The sequence below is a fragment of the Danio rerio genome, chromosome 22 (assembly GCF_052040795.2).
Source record: "Danio rerio strain M-AB ecotype USA chromosome 22, GRCz13ab, whole genome shotgun sequence".
Classification (NCBI taxonomy): Eukaryota; Metazoa; Chordata; class Actinopteri; order Cypriniformes; family Danionidae; genus Danio; species Danio rerio.
The window spans coordinates 5,927,797-5,947,500 of NC_141042.1; the positions used below are offsets into that span (position 1 = coordinate 5,927,797).

A 19,704-nucleotide genomic window follows, 5' to 3' on the forward strand; every position below is an offset into this window, starting at 1 on the left:
TAAATACATTTTTGCACGGCGTTTCAAATATCATAATAAAAGAAACATCAATTTTTTTTGTTTTATAACTCACTACCAGTAATGCAAATTTCCAGCAGTGTCAGACAATTGTTTTAAAATGGTATATTTACCGTAATTGTGAGGTTGAAATTTAACTTTCAGATTAAAAAGCCTTCAATTGACATTAGTTCAGTAAAACAGCTCGACCTGTAGAATTTCTAAAAGGGCAGAAAACGTTCAGGCATCACTGAGTACTAACAACGATAAGTCTTTCATTCACAGTGAGTTAGAGTTAAACTGTGGATTCTCCACCAGAGGGCAGCAAACATTCAGGCATCGCTGAACAAATAAACTAAATAAATATTAAAACGGATCATAAAATGTAACACATGCAATAAAAATGTGCAAAACAATATTCAAGATTTATTGAAACGTTGAAATCAACATATAAAAAGAGTTACTGAAAAAATCATAGTTAGCATGCAACTAAAAAAAACAATATTAATTCCACTGAAAAACCTGTAACCTATAGTCTAACTTAGATTTTTTGTTAAATAGTCTTTTTATTTATTCATTTTTGTATGCAAGATATGAACTACCTTTTATAAATATATGTGCAACACAGAGTGAAACATTATTTCAACCATGTTTTGGCAATCTTTCTTCCTAAAAGTTATTTAAAACACTACATGTTTTCCCAACATGAGTTCTATACAAGTAACATCACTTATGTAAATTTAAAAGACACCAAAATTACTATTATATAATTATATATTTACAATTATACATAACAGCATGAAAATATGTGGATTTTCATGAGGTAGATCTAACAATCGTTCATTCATTTTCCTTCGGCGTAGTCCCTTTATTCATCAGGGGTCACCACCGTGGAATGAATCCAACTTATCCAGCATATGTTTTACACACTCATACACTACGGCAATTCACCTGTATTCATCTGTACCACGTGTTTGGTCTGTGGGGGAAACCGGAGCACCCTGAGGAAACCCACGCCAACAGGGGGAGAACATGCAAACTCAACATAGAGTTTGCTTATTGGCCTATCTGGGACTCGAACCAGCAACCTTCTTGCTGTAAGGTGACAGTGCTTACCACTGAGTCACCGTGTCGCGCTGATCTAACAATCTCCAAAACATTTTGTTTAGGTTAAGTTTATATTTTTAATCTTAGTTTATTTTATTAAAAGCAAGAAAAAATTAGAAGGTTTTCATATTTACATATTTATACACACATTTTAAGACTTGTAACACTTCGTCAATTGTTTGTTTTGTCTTCGGGATTCTTTGATTGTTAAAATTAACAGTTTGTTTCTGTTAAATTTGGGATGATATTTCAGTGTTTATATGCTGTATAGTCTCCGCTCTTTTTTCTCTGGAACCTGTAAGAAAGCAAGCATAGAGGACACATAAGAAAAAGTGTTTAATAACTAAATTATTCATTCATGCATTCTCCTTCAGCTTAATCCCTTTATTAATTTGGAGTTGCCACAGTGGAATGAACCGCCAACTTATCCAGCATATGTTTAACACAGCGGATGCCCTTCCAGCTGCAACCCAGTACTGGGAAACATTGTTTGTTTGTTAGACTTTATTAATCCCAAAAAGGAAATTCACGTCACAACAGAGCTCTCCATACTAAAAATTAAGGGTGTCACCATCCTCCAAATCCTCGATTCGATTACATTTTCGATTCTAAAGGCACGATTCGATTCGATTTTCGATTATGAATAATTAATTAATTAATGACCAATTCATTATTTTTAGCCTACCGTTTAAACTACCTGACCTGCATGGTCTTTGTTTTACCCATAAACAAATCATACAGTAAATGAATAAAGGCAAGATACACACATAATTACCACAATCAATCACTTTTTCTGCGGGACTCGTGAATAGGCAGTGATCTGTGTCGTTATAATGGCGTCGATAAAAAAGACGCACAACCAACAGGAACCAGCCAACAGTATCTGAGGTGTTCGCTATAATGACTAAGTACAAGTGAGTGAAAGATTGAAGCAGTCCTCTGACTGCCTGGACCTGCTGTCTCGAGCTCATATGGCTGTATGTGCGTCTGTGTGTGTGTGGTCACGTGATGTGCATTTTCAGAGGTAGAGAGGAAGGAGGGCTGCTCAGAAATGCTTCACGCCACTGTGGATGTCAAATCGTTGTCGTTCTAAAATGCCATTTAAAAACAAAGACAGTCTAAACAGGGCCTGAGTGTGTACTTTTCGGGAGCGGATTCGCAACGGGGGCGGGTGGAGGATCTCGATGCCGGTGTTGTCTATCGGACGAACCGTACGTAATACGTACATAGCAGAGCTTGCAAAACTGTGTTTTTTTTGTCGACAACACGAACGTTGTCAACATAACTCACTGGAAATCCAAAATGCTTACACACCGGCGACTTCATTGAAAGAGGAGAGGGTTTAAGCTCTGTTGACGGGTCTCCTGCTTCTGCAGTTCAACAAGCACTTCAACAAGCCTGTTTTTTTCCCGCTTGGCAAGCCAAGCTGACGTGACATGGGGGCGTGGCAGCATCGACGATTCTATTTTTTGATTCGATAATCGAAATTGAGCATAAATTTCGATCGATTTCGATTTAAAATCAAAATCGTGACACCCCTACTACAAATAAATAAAATACGTTATATACGTTACGTATATTCATACTGCACATCTCAGTTTCAAACAACGAGTAAACACTTGTCCATGTCTAATAACTATTACAATTCAGCATAATTCTTCTACTATGACTTTGGTTATACAATCTGATCACTGTTGGTAAAACTGATTTCCTGTAATCTTTCTCTGTAACACCGGGGTTGAAATAATCTTGCACTATAAGAGCTTGCACATGCTTGGACTGTATTTTGACACACTCATACACTATGGACAATTTAGCTTACCCAATTCCCCTACTCCACATCTTCGGACTAGTGGGGGAAACCCACGCCAACATGAGGAGAACATGCAAACTCCACACAGAAATGCTAACCGACCAAGCCGGGGCTCGAACCAGCAACTTTCTTGCTGTGAGGCGATCATGCTATTCACTGCGCCACCATGACGCCCCAATATTATCAGTTTTCAAACAAATAATATATTGAAAGACTCAATCTACTCACATTAAAAACGCTGAACGTATGAAAGTCCATCTGTCCTCGTCTGATCATCTGCAGTTTATAAAATCCATAGTGTTTGGCTGTCATTTTTGTGATGGTCAGAGATCCAGTCGTGTGGTCCAGTTTCAGACTGTCTCTGAACTGCTTAACGGATTCATTTGAGTTCATTTTATTCAGAGTAGCTATGGTGACAAAGTTAGCACTACTGCATCCTTTGAAATTGGCAAAAGTCCACAATATCAGATCGATTTCCCTTATTTCAGTAGCATCGGCTTGTAGTGTTACAGTTTCTCCCTCCATTACTGGCATCAGCGTGATTTTATCTTCCTTCACAAACACACCTGGAGAACAAACAGAAACATTTTTCAGATGAAACTGGAATATATATATATATATATATATATATCATATTCTGCAATGTGCATATAAGCTGTTTTGCAGTAATTTTTGCTGCCCTAGGTATGATTTTATCTGGTGCCCATTGCCCAGGTAAATGGCTTCCAACTTCCCTTTCACTTTCACTTTTATACTTTCACTTTCACTTTACACTTTTACTCTTATTATATTTTTAATATATTTTATACTTTAAACTATTAGACCTGACTTTCACCTTTTTTATTAACTCTTTTACTACACATTACATAAAATTACATCCACCTTGGTGCTGTTTTTCTTGTACTTCTTAGTTTTCTTTCTTTTTCTTCCTTAGCCACCAGGGGGCTTCTTGACACGGTTATAATTTATAATGCATTGACACATCCCAACATTTCTATCCGGACACATTTCTAATTCGACAGATCCTTGCTGGTAGTTTGAAAATACAAGTTAACTGTTCATCATGGGCCAAACTCACCCCAAAAAAATAGTTGACTATATTGGAAGCTATTAAACAAAACATAAATACATTGTATAACTTTTTTGTCACAAGTGTTTTCATGTCATGCTAACTAAATTTCATGACTTACTATTGCCCATATAAGCTTAAAGGCTGATTTATAATTCTGCGTCAAGTGATCGGCGTGACCCATGGGGCTTGCCTTGCACGTAGTCATGCATTTATGCTTCTACGGGCTTTTTGTGTTGCTCTGCACTTCCGAAACGCTAGCTAGCAGTAGGTTATTTTGCACCTCTGTATCATGGTTCTTAATGCGTTTTTTGTTTTTTAAACGCTACTTTATGTACTTCATGCCTGTATCCACTGAGTGGTACAGTACGGTTCGGTTCGGTATGCTTTTATGGCCGTTTCCATTGTCAAAAGGTACCTAAAAGCAAACCGTACCACTTTTTGGTCACCCTTTGCAAAGGGTACCAACTGGCCTAAAGGGTAGCATAAGGCGGAGCTAGACATACAGCTAAACGCTATTGGTTTACAGAGGTACGTCACTCGCAGAAGCAGGAAAATTAAAACAAACAAACTGCCATTTTTAAAAACAGCCGGGACATAACACCGTAATACTATATACATATAATAACAAGCTATGGTTGACCAGAGCTCAAACAACATTGACTGGATGAACAGCTACAAAGCCATGAAGAACAAAATCTGCTGTGTCCTGTTGTTGTTTTTCGAGCGCGATCAGTTTCAGGTTCTTCAGAGAGCTTGTCGCGCGTCTATATTTGAAACAATTAATTTTTTGAGATCATATTAATAACATGCGCATGATCATTGAAGCGCTCTGATATCCAAACCTGTCAGAAGTGACTCCCTGTCAAGAATGAAGTGCGAAAAAGAAGCAAATGATGCTTCTGCCACCTAAAACATGAACAAACTGCCATGTTTAACTGTTATCATCACCATATGGACTTTTATGAAATCGGAATAGTTTGCTCTGACATTAGGCTATATTTCGTGTTGTTTTTGAACCCAAATAAGGACTAAATGTCTGCTGTGTGTAGTTTTTCTGTAATTGGTAACATATCGGAGACTGTAAGGGTCTGTATGTGTTCATAAATGTTGTATTTATATATTTATTTTATATAATTACAGACGTTACAGTAGGCTATTTCACACTTTCATTGATCTGCAGTTATAATCAAGTCATGTTTATAGAAAGGTTAGTAATGAACATTTATACACAAGTATTTATGTGTATAAAGCATCTGTTTTGTGAAAAGTGCTTCTCATATGATATGTGAACGACCCTTGCGGCTTTACTGTGACATTTCCCCCAGTAAAAATTACGTCGTCTAAAACTTTCTGTCGTACACCACGCCCACCAAAAGGCAGTAAAAAAAATAGCTTGATAAAGGTGACCCGTACCGACCCGTACCGTACCTCAGGTATACAAGTAGCTCAAACTCACTCATTCAAAGGAAGGAACCAGCGGACGTGCAACAACTATAATAATAAGGTAAACACAAAACAAAAGTTTCCATGTAGAGTTTCTTCACGGAGCTCCACACTTGTAAACACTCGCTCCAATGGGTTTGCGTGGCTCTCGGTCCCACACACACTGGAGACAGCTACCAAGCCAACCAATCAAATAGCTTGCACTTGAGGCTGATTATAACTTATTACTCCATTATTGGTACTAAACTCAACAGTTTTTCATTTTTAGCCAAAATCACTAAAAGTAAATTGAATATATTGGAAACAAACAAAACTCAAATACATTTAATAACTTTTTCTCATGAGGGATTTAAGGTCAGGCCTACCAATTTCCATGTGAATTAGTCAACATGATCCAACGAGTCTCTTCCTACGGCTGGGATTGCTCGTTGGTTGACAATAAACCTTAAAAACTGGGCAAATATCCACAAAGCAACGCCTTATTCTTCCCACATCTCCCACACGAAACAGGTTTAATTGCTTAATAATACCGAAGACACCAGTCTAATCTCTGTGTGATGATTACTCACTGCATAAAAATGTGTTGTAGTTGTCGGCCAGTTAGTGGTCAAACACTTACAGTACTTCCAGCCTTGCTTGACTTGTTTAAAACAGCTCACCATCACTCATCAGCTCTACTTTCAGTTTCACTTTCTCACATTGGCAATGGTTTCAGCTTCAATCTGACACTCTCATGGTCCTTTATTATCCAGGGGCTGTCAGACTTTTTGGGATCTATTTTAATGACCTAAGTGCATGGTGTAAAGCAGGGGGTCTGCACTTGTTTTCATTGCATAGAACGGTGTTTGATTAATAATTTTTTATTTTCCAGCCTGCGATGTGCACAACACATTCTTAAAGGGGTAACCCACAATAAAGTGGGATCTCATGTAGAAATATTTTGTATTCTTGCGGCCCAATCTAAAGCACAGCTCACAGGATCCCACCTTTGCCATTTTAGGGGCAGGAAAAACTGTGTCTGTGAGCCAGGCGCATGATCTAACAGGATTGTCCTTATTCTCTTCATGAGTTACGGGTGTGTTTTGGGCGTAACATCTACAGAATGAGCCAGATTCACTAGTTCCCTGAGGTAAAAAATGTGTGGGATGAGGTAGCGGTTTTTATATTCATGTAGACAATAATGATCCTTTACATTTTAATCCTTACATTTTTCGTATTTGAAGATGCTTGTGTGCCGCTGCGCATCCCTGTGTGTGTCATAAGCGACGTGTATATGCTTTTGGGACCCGCCTATCACTAATGCTCTCTTTGAATAACAGCAACAACTAAAAAATGTGCCGTTGATTTTTATTGTTCGGCGGTGTGCTCAGTTGGTTCAAATTAGCAATGAGTCAATAAGGCACCTTAACACACCTTTTTCAGACAAGCACGCCTATGGGTGCACAGATGGGTACTTGTGCTTTATTTACTAACATTTTTGGGGGGAGGTTTTATCTTGATTATATATAGGACAGTATAGTTGAGGCAGGAAAGTGTGCCATGAAAATGATACCTGAAACTATTAAATGACAGCTAAAACTGATAAAAACACTGCTATGCACCGGATGAATGAAAGGATTCATTAAGTCTGGTTTTGCCTCTCACAGTTGTGCTGTAACTTACTTTTTTCTAAATCATCCTCTTGACCAGACGTGCACCTGCCTGTTGAAAACAAACCCAAATATCAATCTGTATGATAATTTGCAAGAACAGACTGTATGTTCCTGAAACAAATATGCCACATACGGTAAAAATGACTAAATCATGATTCATAATAACTGTTAATACTGTCAGTATAATGTAATTTATTTTAGTGATGCGAAGCTGAATTTTCACCATTCCACAGACTTTATCTTGAGAAGTGTTTGCTTCAAATCACAGGAATAAATAAAATTTCATATAAATATATATATATATATATATATATATATATATATATATATATATATATATATATATATATATATATATATATATATATATATATATATATAATACAATTTTAGTTTAGCCGTTTTAAGTAAACTATCTAAGTGATATTGGCATGTTAAAGGTGCAGTAGGTGATTGTCTTCAGAAGCATTTTTTGTTGTGCTGGTTGAAAGTCTCTTCACAGTCTGATAGTAATGATTACAGTAAATGATATAAATGTGTTTATATGTATTTTTATATTTTAGGTAAGGCATAAAACAAAAATAATGTTCATCCAATTAAATAGAGTCGGGCCGACATCTCTCATAATTCCGATAAGTAGCCCAATCTGTTTGTCAGCAAATGCAGATTTGAACGCAGCTCTGCCGACTCGAGATCGGTAAAAACATGCTGAATCAAAACTTTTTAAAAACCTGAATCAACATTGGAGTTACCTTTGCACGCTGGAGAAAGGATGACACAATGTCTGAAGGATTTCTCTCAGACAGGTAATGTTCTGTTTTAAAACTGTTTTAGCTTCACGCAAAGCTGATGTAACGTTAGATGTTGTTGTTACAAATGGGTTATATCTTCACAGAAGTGTTGTTCAGCCACTAAAATCTTTCAATGAAAGATTGATAAAACTATTTTCAGTTTCATAAGGTCCTTTTACAGCATCTATAATGTAGATTTTAATTAGTTTAACAACAAAACACAAGCAAATACCGCTATTCCGCCTAGTCTCCCTATATTATTTACAATGCAACTCTAAATATTTGCTCTGAAATAGCATGTCAGTTTGGCTTGCACGGCGCCGGACAAGCACTAGTCGCTTTTAACACATGAGAGAGGTTTCTTTTGCTGGTGTTTAAGGAGGCGTGGCTCTAGACGGCAGGGGAGGGACTGTGATTCAGAGATTTATGCTATGCTGTTAGCATTGTGAAAGATCAACTACTGCACCTTTAATTTGACTTATGATAACAACCTGGATAAAAAATGTTTTTTTGCTATTTTAGACTGTTTGGTGCGATTTTGTGACTGAAAAATGTTAGTCAGGCTTCGGATTGGCCAATCGGGAGGACCGGGAGAATTCCCGGTGGGCCGGTCTGATTTTTTTCCCGTGAGGGCCGGTGTCCCTAGCTGCACTGTCAGCAGTCCCACTTTTTTCATTTATTTGTTTATTTGACTATAGCTTCACTCTTTTTATTTATTATTTTGCCGCAGCTCCGATCTTTTTGTTTATTTTCTCGCAGCCCCGTGAGCAAAATGCAGAATGCATTTTTTTTTTCGCTTTTAGTGTTAAGACATAAAATACTGTTTGGGTTTCTTATAAGGTGTACATATATTTTATTTTTATTTTTTGTGTGACCACCGTTACAAAGGACTGTATATCTATAATAATTTTGCACAGAATATATATTCAGATATTGCAGGAACGGACATTGTGATGTTTTAAAGAATAGTGTTGGAGATTTAGCAACCCTTAAAAGTTCTCATATTTACGAAAAACATTTGAAGCTGTTTAATTGAAAAAGACGTGATAGTGTCATTAGAAACTGAATTGGAAATGACGTTATTTCAATAAAGTCAGAACTGAGGTGGGCCGGTCTAAGGCTTGGAACTCCAGGGCTAAAATGGAGTCCCACTCTGGCCCTGATGTTAGTGTATACTCCATCAGCTGTTTTTGTTTCTGTCAGCTTTACATTTAACTAAACAATTAATAAACTATTATGGCTCAGAACAATGTTTTGTGGCAAGTAGCCGTCACTGCAAATAATACTAGGTTCCACGTTTAAGTGTATTGAACATAAAACAATCAAGTTGTCCCCAAAAAAACCTCAAAGATTGTGTTATTTCAACTCATTTTAATTAAGTATTTAGCAGTGCTTTGCTTCTCTTCGGGCTGCTGTTAAGCCTGATGGGCTTTATTCTGCGAAAACAACCTCATGAATGTACTTCATCCCTAACAAGAAGGCAAAACATAAAGCAATCAAACTAAATTCGAATATGTTTGGTAACTTTTTCAGGCCATGCCCAGCCAAGTCCTGAATTACTATTGCCCATATAAACTTACTCCATAATTGTTGCTAAATTCAACCAATTTTTCTGATGCTTTGCAGACTTTAAGTTGGTTGTTCATTTTAAGCCAAACCCAGTATATTGGAAGCAATCAAACAAAACTCAAATACATTTGATAACGTTTTCTGATGAGTGTTTTTAGGTCATGCCTACCTGAAAGGACAGTTTTTCATAAGCTTTAAATCACAGGAATAAATAACATTTCAGAATATATATTTTTAAATTTTGCTTTGCACGTTTTGCCTATATAAGTAAACTATATCAGTCATATTGGCATGCTAATATGACTTATGTATATTTAATATTTCAAGTTCAAAGAAAAATATGTCTGCACATTAAATGAATCATTCTCAAATAACTGTGCTATTTACGCTACAGTGTGTGTATGAGTGGTCGATATGGATTTCCCTGCTTTCAGTCTCAGTCACACCCTCACCTGAGGACAGTGTGTAAACCGGCTCCTCCTGTTATCTCTCCAGCCTCACCTTGATTTGATTTGAAGTGATTCATAAACGTTAATCAAAGCTTTCTTAATACAAGGATGAGTGTTGAGGTTTCCAATTGAAGTTGATAAAAGGGTTTTGATCCACTTCAAGTGCTGATTACTGCATATTCTATAGCTAAATATTGGGCAACAGTCTAGAAAGGTTCTGACAGTGTTATGAACAATTCATCTTCTAGTAACAATAATAAAATGTTCCTTAACATTGACAATATTTGCAAAACTCCAGCATAACATCCTTATTTCTGCATTGTGTTACTAAAACAATTTGATTTATGTAACATGATTACTACCCAGCAGAACTACAATGTTATAGGACGTTAATATTAGGTTAGATTTAGGTCACCATCACCTAAGGACAATGCTATTTTGACGTCCAATAACAATGTCAAGGGATGTTGATGTTGTTTTACTCATTTTAATGGTGCTTTCACACTAGCACTTTTGGTCCACACCCGGGTTCGTTTGACGTCACAGTACAGTACGTTTAGCTAGTGTGAACGTGTCTTCTGAACTCGAGTGCGCATCCGTGAACCGTACCTGAGTCCGCCTGAAAGAGGTGGTCTGGGGTACGGTTCATGCGAACTCTGGTACAGTTCACTCCTGATGTGAATGCAATCGTACCAAATCACGGAAGTGAACCGCCAACTATACAACAAACTATCGTTTTCATAACAACGTCACCTAGCAACGGCCGTAAACAAAACAGCAGCTCAATGACGCAAGCGTACCGGGGTTCAGGAGGAAAAAAGATATTAGGGTACAACGTCAATCTGACGTCATGTTGACGTCCTGTGTTTGCTGGGTAGTTTCATGGTTTAAAGAACATTTAAATGTAGCATTTGCATAATTCTAACATAGAAGGTTCATCAACTGTTTCTTAACAAATGCAAAACAGTAATCTGTAGACTTAATCTAGAGAACACTTATAAAAATTACTTACTACTTTCATGAATTAAAAGTAACATTCATTCATTCATTTTCTTGTTGGCTTAGTCTCTTTATTAATCTGGGGTCACCACAGTGGAATGAACCACCAACTTACCCAGCATATGTTTTATGCAGCGGATGCCCTTCCAGCTGCAACCCATCTCTGGGAAACATTCATACACACTCATACACTATAGACAATTTAGTCTACCCAATTCATCTGTACTGCATGTCTTTGGACTGTGGGGGAACCGGAGCACCCGGAGGAAACCCACACGATTGCAGGGAGAACATGCAAACTCCACACAGAAACGCCAACTGAGCTGAGCCGAGGCACGAACCAGCAAACTTCTTGCTGTGAGGCGACAGCACTACCTACTGCGCCACTGTGTCGCTTTAAAAGTAACATTTCCAGGATAAATTAGAAAATGTACCTCATTCTTAATGTTTAATTTAACATCTTCATAACAAAAAACAAACTTTATTCAATGTACAAAAACTAAATTAAAAACATCGAATTAACCCCTTATTAATTTTACAACTCAGAGAACATTACAAATAATAACATCTGCATCATTTTTGAAAGTTCCCTTCTTTGGCTTTTCTAAACTAATCAGTTTCACCACATTGCGAAAAAACACATACAATTGATTTTAATCATGTATACTGTAGTAAAACATTAAACAATCTCTTACCGTCTGCCTCCACAAGTAGCAAAGGAACTGTGCCTGTTTAAACCAAAATCATACATTTAATTTAAATGCCATTGTGAGTTCACAAGCAAGGTATACTCTATAGTTGTACAGCATAGCTTACCATTTTCTCTGTTATTATTAGATGTTTTATTGCCTGCAGAAAACAAACACAGATGGACAACATCTTGTAAGTAGATTTACAGTTGAAGTCAGAATTATTCACCCCCTTTGATTTTTTTTAAAGATTTGACTTTTTTTTTTTTTTTTTTTTCAAATGATGTTTAACAGAGCAGGGAAATTTTCACAGGATGTCTGAAAATATTTTTTCTTCAAAGGGAATCCTTATTTGTTTTATTTCACTTAGGATAAAAGCAGTTCTCAATTCTTTATGAACCATTTTAAGGTTAAAATTATTAGCCCCTTTAAGCTATATTTTTTGATAGTCTACAGAACAAACCATCGTTATACTATAACTTGCCTAAATACCCAAACCTGCCTAGTTAACCTAATTAACCTAGTTAAGCCTTTAAATGTCACTTTAAGCTGTATAGAAGTGTTTTAAAAAATATCTAGTCAAACATTATTTACTGTCATCATGGCAAAGATAAAATAAATGAGTTATAAGAAATGAGCTATTAAAACTATTATGTTTAGAAATGTGTGTAAGAAATCTGCTCTCCGTTAAACAGAAATTGGGAAAGAAAATAAACAAAGGGGCTAATAATTCTGACTTTAACTGTATATACATTTAAAGACCAAATTATTAGCCCTTGTTATGATTCTAATTAAAATGTGACTCGTAACTTTAAGAAAACGCAGCATAAATAAACAACGGCCTAAGCTCTTCAACTTAGTTATTTATTAATATAAACTACTCAGGCGAGGCAGTGGCGCAGTAGGTAGTGCTGTCGCCTCACAGCAAGAAGGTCGCTGGTTCGAGCCTCGGCTCAGTTGGCGTTTCTGTGTGGAGTTTGCATGTTCTCCCTGCCTTCGCGTGGGTATCCTCCGGGTGCTCCGGTTTCCCCCACAGTCCAAAGACATGCGGTACAGATGAATTGGGTAGGCTAAATTGTCTATAGTGTATGAGTGTGTGTGTGGATGTTTCCCAGAGATGGGTTGCGGCTGGAAGGGCATCCGCTGTGTAAAAAAACTTGCTGGATAAGTTGGCAGTTCATTCCGCCGTGGCGACCCCGGATTAATAAAGGGACTAAGCTGACAAGAAAATGAATGAATGAGTGAATAAACTACTCAGCAAAACAATCCAAACAACAAGAGAAATTGTTGAACTTATGAAATTGCCATTCTTTTTCCAAGTATATACAGTTGAAGTCAGAATTATTAGCCCCTCTGTTTCTTTTCTTCCCCAATTTCTGTTTAACGAAGAGCTGATTTGTTCAACACATTTCTAAACATAAGTTTTTTAAGTAATTTCTAATAACTCATTTATTTTATCTTTACCATGATTACAGTTATTAATATTTAACTAGATATACAAGACACTTCTATACAGCTTAAAGTGACATTTAAAGGCTTAACTAGGTTAATTAGGTCTAGCGATATTATAAGCCTCTTAAGCCTCCAACTAGCTAAAGAACAAACCACTTTAAATTATAATGTGCTGTCAACATGATAGATGAAGGAAACTAGTTATTAAAACTATGACGTTTAAAAATGTGTTACTTTAAAAAATCTTCTCATTAAACAGCACTTTTGAAAAATAATAAAAATAACACAGGATAGCTAATATGTTTGCCTTGAGCGGTACATATATGGGTATATATATATATATATTATTCTCTAGCCTTTGTGATGAAGATTATCAGATAACATTACAGTCAGTAAGCACCAGTTAATTTGATCTCATTATAAGTTAGGACTATAATAAAACTCACTTGTGTGCAATAAAACTGAAACAAACCTCGTTTAGACATTCTGTGTTGATGGTAAAAGTAAAGTCCACACAAAACTGCAGGCACGATGCAAACACAAACCAATGCTGTATGATTTGGGGACCAACCTTGAGATAAAATACAGAGTGAGAAACCATATCAGTGTGTTGATAAATATGACCAACATTGATTAACTGGCTAATGTCGGCACTTCTCTACCATTAAATGGTTGACAGAGTGTGTTGATGTCCAGATGTGTGGTCTGATTGTTAATGGTGTTGTTGATCACACATCTGTAGGTGTTTTTCTCTTGATATTCCACCTCCAGAGGTAGAGTGAGACTGATGCTGAGATCAGACACACTGATGCTGGACAATACACTGTTTCCTTTGTACCAGGAGAGACTCACAGCGCTCACATTCACCACTGAACACAGCACTGAACAATACTGCACTGATGAAGATGAGGATGAAGGGTCTCTTATAACAGCAGGAATTGACAGGGGAGCTGAAAAGTGTGCAAGAATATAGTTTATGAAAGGATGTATACTGCAATCTAATACTATCAAACTGAATGCATTCGCAAAGTCACTCACCAGAAACAATAATCTTGAATTTCTTGGGTGGGACCTCTTTTCCGCCAATGAGCTCGAGTTTGTAAAGTCCAGAGTCTGCGACTGTAGTGTTTCTGATAGTCAGAGATCCTGTTTTACTATCCAGTTTCAGTCGGTCTCTGAATCTCCCATCAAGAATCTCTTCATATAATGAGATTTTATTGGCCATTCTGTTGAACTGAACTATTCGGGTGCCGTCAGGTCCAAACGTCCACAATATCAGATCAGCTTTCTGAATTTCTATGGCATCGGCGTATAAAGTGACAGAATCTCCTTCTTTCACTGGCACTGATGTAATTACATCCATAAAACTAAACACACCTGCAGAACAGAGACGTTGTTAAGACTTCAAGTGGACAAATACAGTTCATTCATTCGTTTTCCTTATAGCTGCAACCCAGAACTGGGAAACACCCATTCACACTCATACACTACGGCCAATTTGGTTTATTAAATTCACCTATAGCCCATGTGTTTGGACTGGGGGAGCACCCAGAGGAAACCCATGCCAACACGGGGAGAACATGCCGACTCCACACAGAAATGCCAACTGACCCAGCCGGGACTTAAACCAGCAACCAGGGGTGAATATTTAGCATGGACAAAGGGGATGAGTTCCCATCAGTATTCACGACCCATTGAAATGTCCCCACCCATGATTTTATTCACTTAAAAAATTTTGCTGTCAATATTAACCTGTTAATAAACATTCTTTTAACATTACACTACTTAACTGAATAAATAGTATAAAAAGAGGATTAATTAATAATATATTTTTAAGAGCATTAATATTATATAAGCATGCTGGAGTTATATAATAAATAGAAGCATATTACAAAAAACAAAATGAAAATAATATTCATAAATTCTTGGGATTTGGGGGAGGGGCGGTGGTATTCCACTGTTCCCACCAATGTCAAGAGCAAACCTACGTCCTGCTGAAAGATCCAGCTTAAACCAGCCCAGGCTGGTGGGCTGGTTTTGGCTGGTTGACCAGCCTGGTTTTAGAGGGGTTTTGGCCATTTCCAGGCTGGTTTCCAGCCATTTCCAGCCTGGTCTTAGCTGGTCAGGCTGGAAAATTACCAGCCAAATCCAGCTAAAACCAGCTTGAACAGCCTGGTTTAAGCTGGATATAGCTGGTTTTGGCTGGACTCCCAGCTTGGCTAGGCTGGTCAAGCTGGTTTTTCTTTGTCATCTCCCAGCTTGACCAGCTAAGACCAGGCTGGAAATGGCTGGAAACCAGCCTGGAAATGGCCAAACCCCTCTGAAACAGCCTGGTCGACCAGCTAAAACCAGCTAAGCTGGATTTTTCAGCAGGGCCAGCAACCTTCTTACTTTGAGGCGACAGTGCTAACCACTGAGCCACCGTGTCGCCCTCAAATCTAGTTCACTTTTGTTCTTTTTACTTGCGTTTATCTTCTCTAATTACCCGTACAGTTGACCTTAAAGTGGGGAGTGAATATCTCTACTTTCAAATACAGGTTTGGAGTAAAATATTTCACTCTAATATTTTAATCCTGTTCAAGTCTTCACAATATCAATTTTAAGTGCACATTTAAAAATAAAGAAGACTGAGAAAGAATTGAGTTCAGAGGCTAAACACACATCAAATCGTCAAATAACAAGTAAAATCTACTCACCGTCCAGAAGTAGCGGAACGAAAAACAAAACAAACGGCATATTTCTCCTCAGATGAGTGAACACATTATGCCTTCCGTTGAATCTCAAAGCGGTCGATCAGCTCGTCCCATAGTTAAAAGAGCTAAATACGGTTAATAACTGCTGTTACTGTGAATGTGTGATGTTTTTAGTTGTAAGCAAGCATTAATGAGGATAGGGCAATTCTGATCTGAAACAGATCAAAATAAAGAGTTCGACCGAATTTCCTAATCCTTCCAGAGAAAACGGCATCTCTGTCTGATTTTTTTTCTGCAGGATAGTAAGGTGTTTCCTCAATACATAAGCTACCTGAGTTTTCTACGTCACCGTGACGACGTTCTGGAATCCCGCGCCAAAAAAAGAAAAGGAGATTCCCGCGCCAGTACAGAGATGGCGTAAACCACATCTACTGTCTCACGCAGTGTAAATGGGGCACTGAAGAAAGTGAGAAAATGTAGATGCTACAAATAGGTAAACACTAACTTTACAGTGTTTTTTCCACCCGCAGCTCTATAAGATAATTTCTAAACTGAAAATAACTTACCCTGCTAAAAAACTGTATAAACCGGTAAGTATATGTTTTATGCTACTTAGCTGGTTTATGCTAGTTTTTACTGATTCTGAGAATTATAATCGTGATAGTTTAGTTGTGTTTTGGCGTTGATCAACTGAAATTAAACATCCATTCAACGTGTCACGTAATGTCCTATATACATTGGAATAACATTGGCTTTAAAGCTAATTTACTTTGACAAATTAATAATTGTAAAAAAGGTTGTAGCTAACACTTATTTAAAGCAGACCTATTTGGACTAATCAAGCTTTGTCTACAAAGGACTTAAAGCAAGAGTTAGCCTACTAAACAGGCAAAGTCCATGAAATTTCAGAATTGTCATCATGCAGGTATGTGCCAAAAAATTTGAATAGAGGAAAAGTTTATTTCAATAATTAGTTTAAAAAAGTGAAACTTGTGTGTTATATTAGTTCACTACACACAAAGTGAAATATTTCAAGCCTTCTTTTGATTCAATTTTAATGATCATGGAATAAAGACGTAAAAAACCCAGATCCAGTATTTCACAAAATTAGAATATAATGACAAAATTCAACACTGTAGGCTCCCTGTGTCTCAATCTAGTCCACTAAATAACACAAAGCCTTGAAATTGTCTCAGTCTGGCATAATAGGCTTCAAAATTATGGGAAAGACTGCTGACTTGACGGTTGTGCAGAAGACCATCATTTGGAACCTTCCATGAAGAGAAGTCTCAAGGCAATTGCTGGATGCTCACAGAGTGCTAAGAGGAAGTGAAAAATGTGGCTGGAAAAGGTGCACAGTATGATCATAGCCTTGAGAGGATTGTCAAGCAAGGGCGACTAGGGCTGGTGTCAGAGCATCAAGAACCACCACATGCAGACGTCTGCATAACATGACCTACAGCTGTAGATTTCCATGTGTCAAGCCAGTCCTGAACTAAAGCAAATCTAAAATAGTCAGCGTTTGGCTAAAGAGAAAAAGTACTGGTCTGTTGCGCAGTGGTCCCAAGTCCTCTTTAATTTAATCTAGAAATCAAAATCCCAGAGTCTGGAGGAAGAGCGGGGAGACACAAAGTGAAGCAGCTTAAAGTCCTTTGTGAAGTTTCCAAAGTCAGTGATGGTTAGGGGAGGCATGTCATATGCTAGTGTGGGTCCGTTGTCTTTTACCAAGTCCACAGTCATATACCAGGACGTTTCAGAGCACTTCCTGCTGCCGACAAGCTTTTTGGAGATGATGATTTTATTTTCCTGCAGGACTATGATACCGGCACAGTGCCAAAGCTTCCAGTACCCAGTTTAAGGAACATGGTATCTCAATTGGCCAGGAAACTCACCTTGAAAATCTATGGGATATTGTCAAGAGGAAGATGAGGGATCAGAGACCCTGAAATGCAGACAAGCTGAAGGCTGATATCAAAGCAACTTGGGCTACCATAACACCTCAACTGTGTCAAAGGCTGATCGCCGGCATGCCACAGCACCTTGATGCTGTAACTAGTGCAAAACGAGGCCCAAGAAATACTGAGGACATAATACAGTACATTAACACACATTTCAGGAAGCCAACATGTGGATAAGATCCTGTTTTAAATGGTCGCATGAAATGTTCAAATCTTTAATCTATAATCATTAAAACTGAAACAAATGAAGGCTTGAAATATTTCACTTTGTGTAGATGACCTTTAAATTGTTAAATCACGGACACTTCTGCCTCCATCCAGTAGAGGGTGCTGTTGTCTTAAATCAGACCGTAGTGTGCACATTGAAGTTATAGGTGAAGTGTTTAGCGTTATAAAGGAAAGGACTTTGGAGTGCTCTCTGTTAAGATTATCATAAAGGCAGTCAAAAAGGTTTTTTCTGACTTTTAGCTCCTGGCTGATGAAGGGCACAAGGTATTGTTGATATGTTAATCAGAGAAATTTGAAAAGACTGTTTATTGTGAAAGTTTATAGTTGTTAACGGTCTTTTGGTTAGCATTTAATTGTTGTTAGCAAATATAAAAGGATTTTGAGTTTCAGTGTTATCGATATTATTTGTTAGTTTTTTAGAAAAGGCATGTCATTTATTTTTTATTATAATTTGCTCTACAAATGGGACATTAACAGCCATTAAGGTCTTTATTTTGGTCATTTTATGTGTTTTACTATTATCTTTCTAAAAATAACATCACTAATTGAGCTAAAATTAATTAATCGTTAAAGCTGTTTATATTGGAGTCTAATTGTAATTTATAAGGTCATAAATGCTTTATCTGCATTAAATATTGCCATTGTTAGTTTTATAGCAATTCAAATTATTTAGACTTATCCCTATAAAGTTAATTACATTTATATTTTATGCCTGTACAGTGAATTTGAGAAATGTGTATTGTAAATGTGTATTTATCAGTTTATTGGCTAGTTATGAGCATTTGTTTAACGTCATTTCAAGGATATGTGTAATGAATATTATTTGTTTCTTTGTTTCTTTTATTCAGCTCTTACGATGATTTATTTTGAAGATTAAAACACTTTATAAACATCAGTCCCTGAGAGTAAAGTGCATCTGTTCAGCTGGGAATGCTACACTTTGTGTGTAGTGAACTAATTTAACACACAGGTTTCTCTTTTTTTAAAACAAATATTAAAATAAATTCAATATTCTACTGAATATACTTCAATATTTGTACATATTCTGACGTAAAACAAGCCAAAAGCTTTTAAACTGAAAGCAAGGTGATAGTATTAAATCAGGATCACACATACACGCATGTTGTCCACTTTTATTATTCAAATTAAGACTTGACAGTAGTTACAAAACAATGCAAAAAATATTACTTGCTGCTTCTCAAAATACTGAATCTTACTGCAACAAAACATAACAATGTATTTGGTCACTAAATAAGTACAAGTGTGATTGAGTGTTTCTTTAAATGAGCTCATTTACAACAGCTAAAATACACGACCGGTCTTAAACTTGGTCTCTGATTACAATTATGCAAATTTTGCAGGTCAATGACCAAAGTATAAGCATTAATAAATAAGAAAAAAAGGAAACAATCATAATAGTCTTATACAATATGATGCATAGTGTTGTATTCTTCCATAAAACCAATATCTTTGGCTATACTAAGCCTTAGAACATTTTGTAGTTATTTCCTACATTAAACTACTGTATTTTGCACAATGTTACTTTTGACCTACCGCTGGTCACTGACGCTTAAATTGTTATAATAACTTGCCATACCACTTTTCCTATGAATGCATTTAAAATAGGTTTATTTTTTTCCCCAAATGGTTCATTTATGTGTGCATGTTTATTAAATTCAAGTTTTGTTATGACCAACTTCTTCCGGAGATTTGACCCTAATGAAAATTCAGATTTTTACCTGACCCAGAGATCTATGACCTATATAGACTCTTAGAAATAAAGGTACAGGAG

General features: G+C 36.9%; 2 protein-coding genes across 11 annotated transcripts in view; both read right to left on the minus strand.

Annotated features, from left to right (window-relative positions):
* Positions 1-403: 403 nt before the first annotated feature.
* On the minus strand, positions 404-16,173 carry LOC100148050 (uncharacterized). 3 transcript variants are annotated; one of them, XM_087303579.1, is made up of 9 exons: positions 15,730-16,173; positions 14,072-14,410; positions 13,696-13,983; positions 13,506-13,604; positions 11,709-11,741; positions 11,588-11,620; positions 7,095-7,133; positions 3,146-3,483; positions 404-1,399 (listed from the first exon to the last, which is right to left on the minus strand). In XM_087303579.1, the coding sequence occupies exons 1-9, from the start codon at positions 15,767-15,769 to the stop codon at positions 1,361-1,363; spliced, it is 1,248 nt and encodes a 415-aa protein (XP_087159705.1). In that variant the 5' UTR covers positions 15,770-16,173; the 3' UTR covers positions 404-1,360. The 3 variants fall into 3 exon arrangements, 2 of the variants coding, with proteins under 2 accessions (XP_087159705.1, XP_087159706.1); XM_087303580.1 differs by lacking the exon at positions 7,095-7,133 and having other exon boundaries at positions 15,730-16,126; XR_015521510.1 differs by lacking the exons at positions 404-1,399; positions 3,146-3,483; positions 7,095-7,133; positions 11,588-11,620; positions 11,709-11,741 and adding exons at positions 11,859-12,458; positions 12,836-12,873 and having other exon boundaries at positions 13,109-13,604; positions 15,730-16,111.
* A 2,858-nt stretch (positions 16,174-19,031) lies between these two features.
* The window catches only part of zgc:171601, a 6,382-nt gene continuing 5,709 nt past the window's right edge, over positions 19,032-19,704 (minus strand). For all 8 annotated transcript variants that reach the window (XR_015521508.1, XR_015521507.1, XR_015521506.1 and 5 more), the window contains one exon: positions 19,032-19,704. This exon ends at the window's right edge or, in 6 of these variants, runs on beyond it. The gene's annotated coding sequence lies outside the window, so the exon portion shown is untranslated.

Coding starts and splice junctions, on each gene's coding strand:
- LOC100148050 (XM_087303579.1), bottom strand. CDS start 15,769: ATGCCGTTTGTTTTGTTTTTCGTTCCGCTACTTCTGGACG. Junction 11,621..11,708: donor TAATAATAACAGAGAAAATG/GTAAGCTATGCT, acceptor TGGTTTAAACAG/GCACAGTTCCTTTGCTACTT. Junction 7,134..11,587: donor GCTACTTGTGGAGGCAGACG/GTAAGAGATTGT, acceptor TGTTTTCAACAG/GCAGGTGCACGTCTGGTCAA.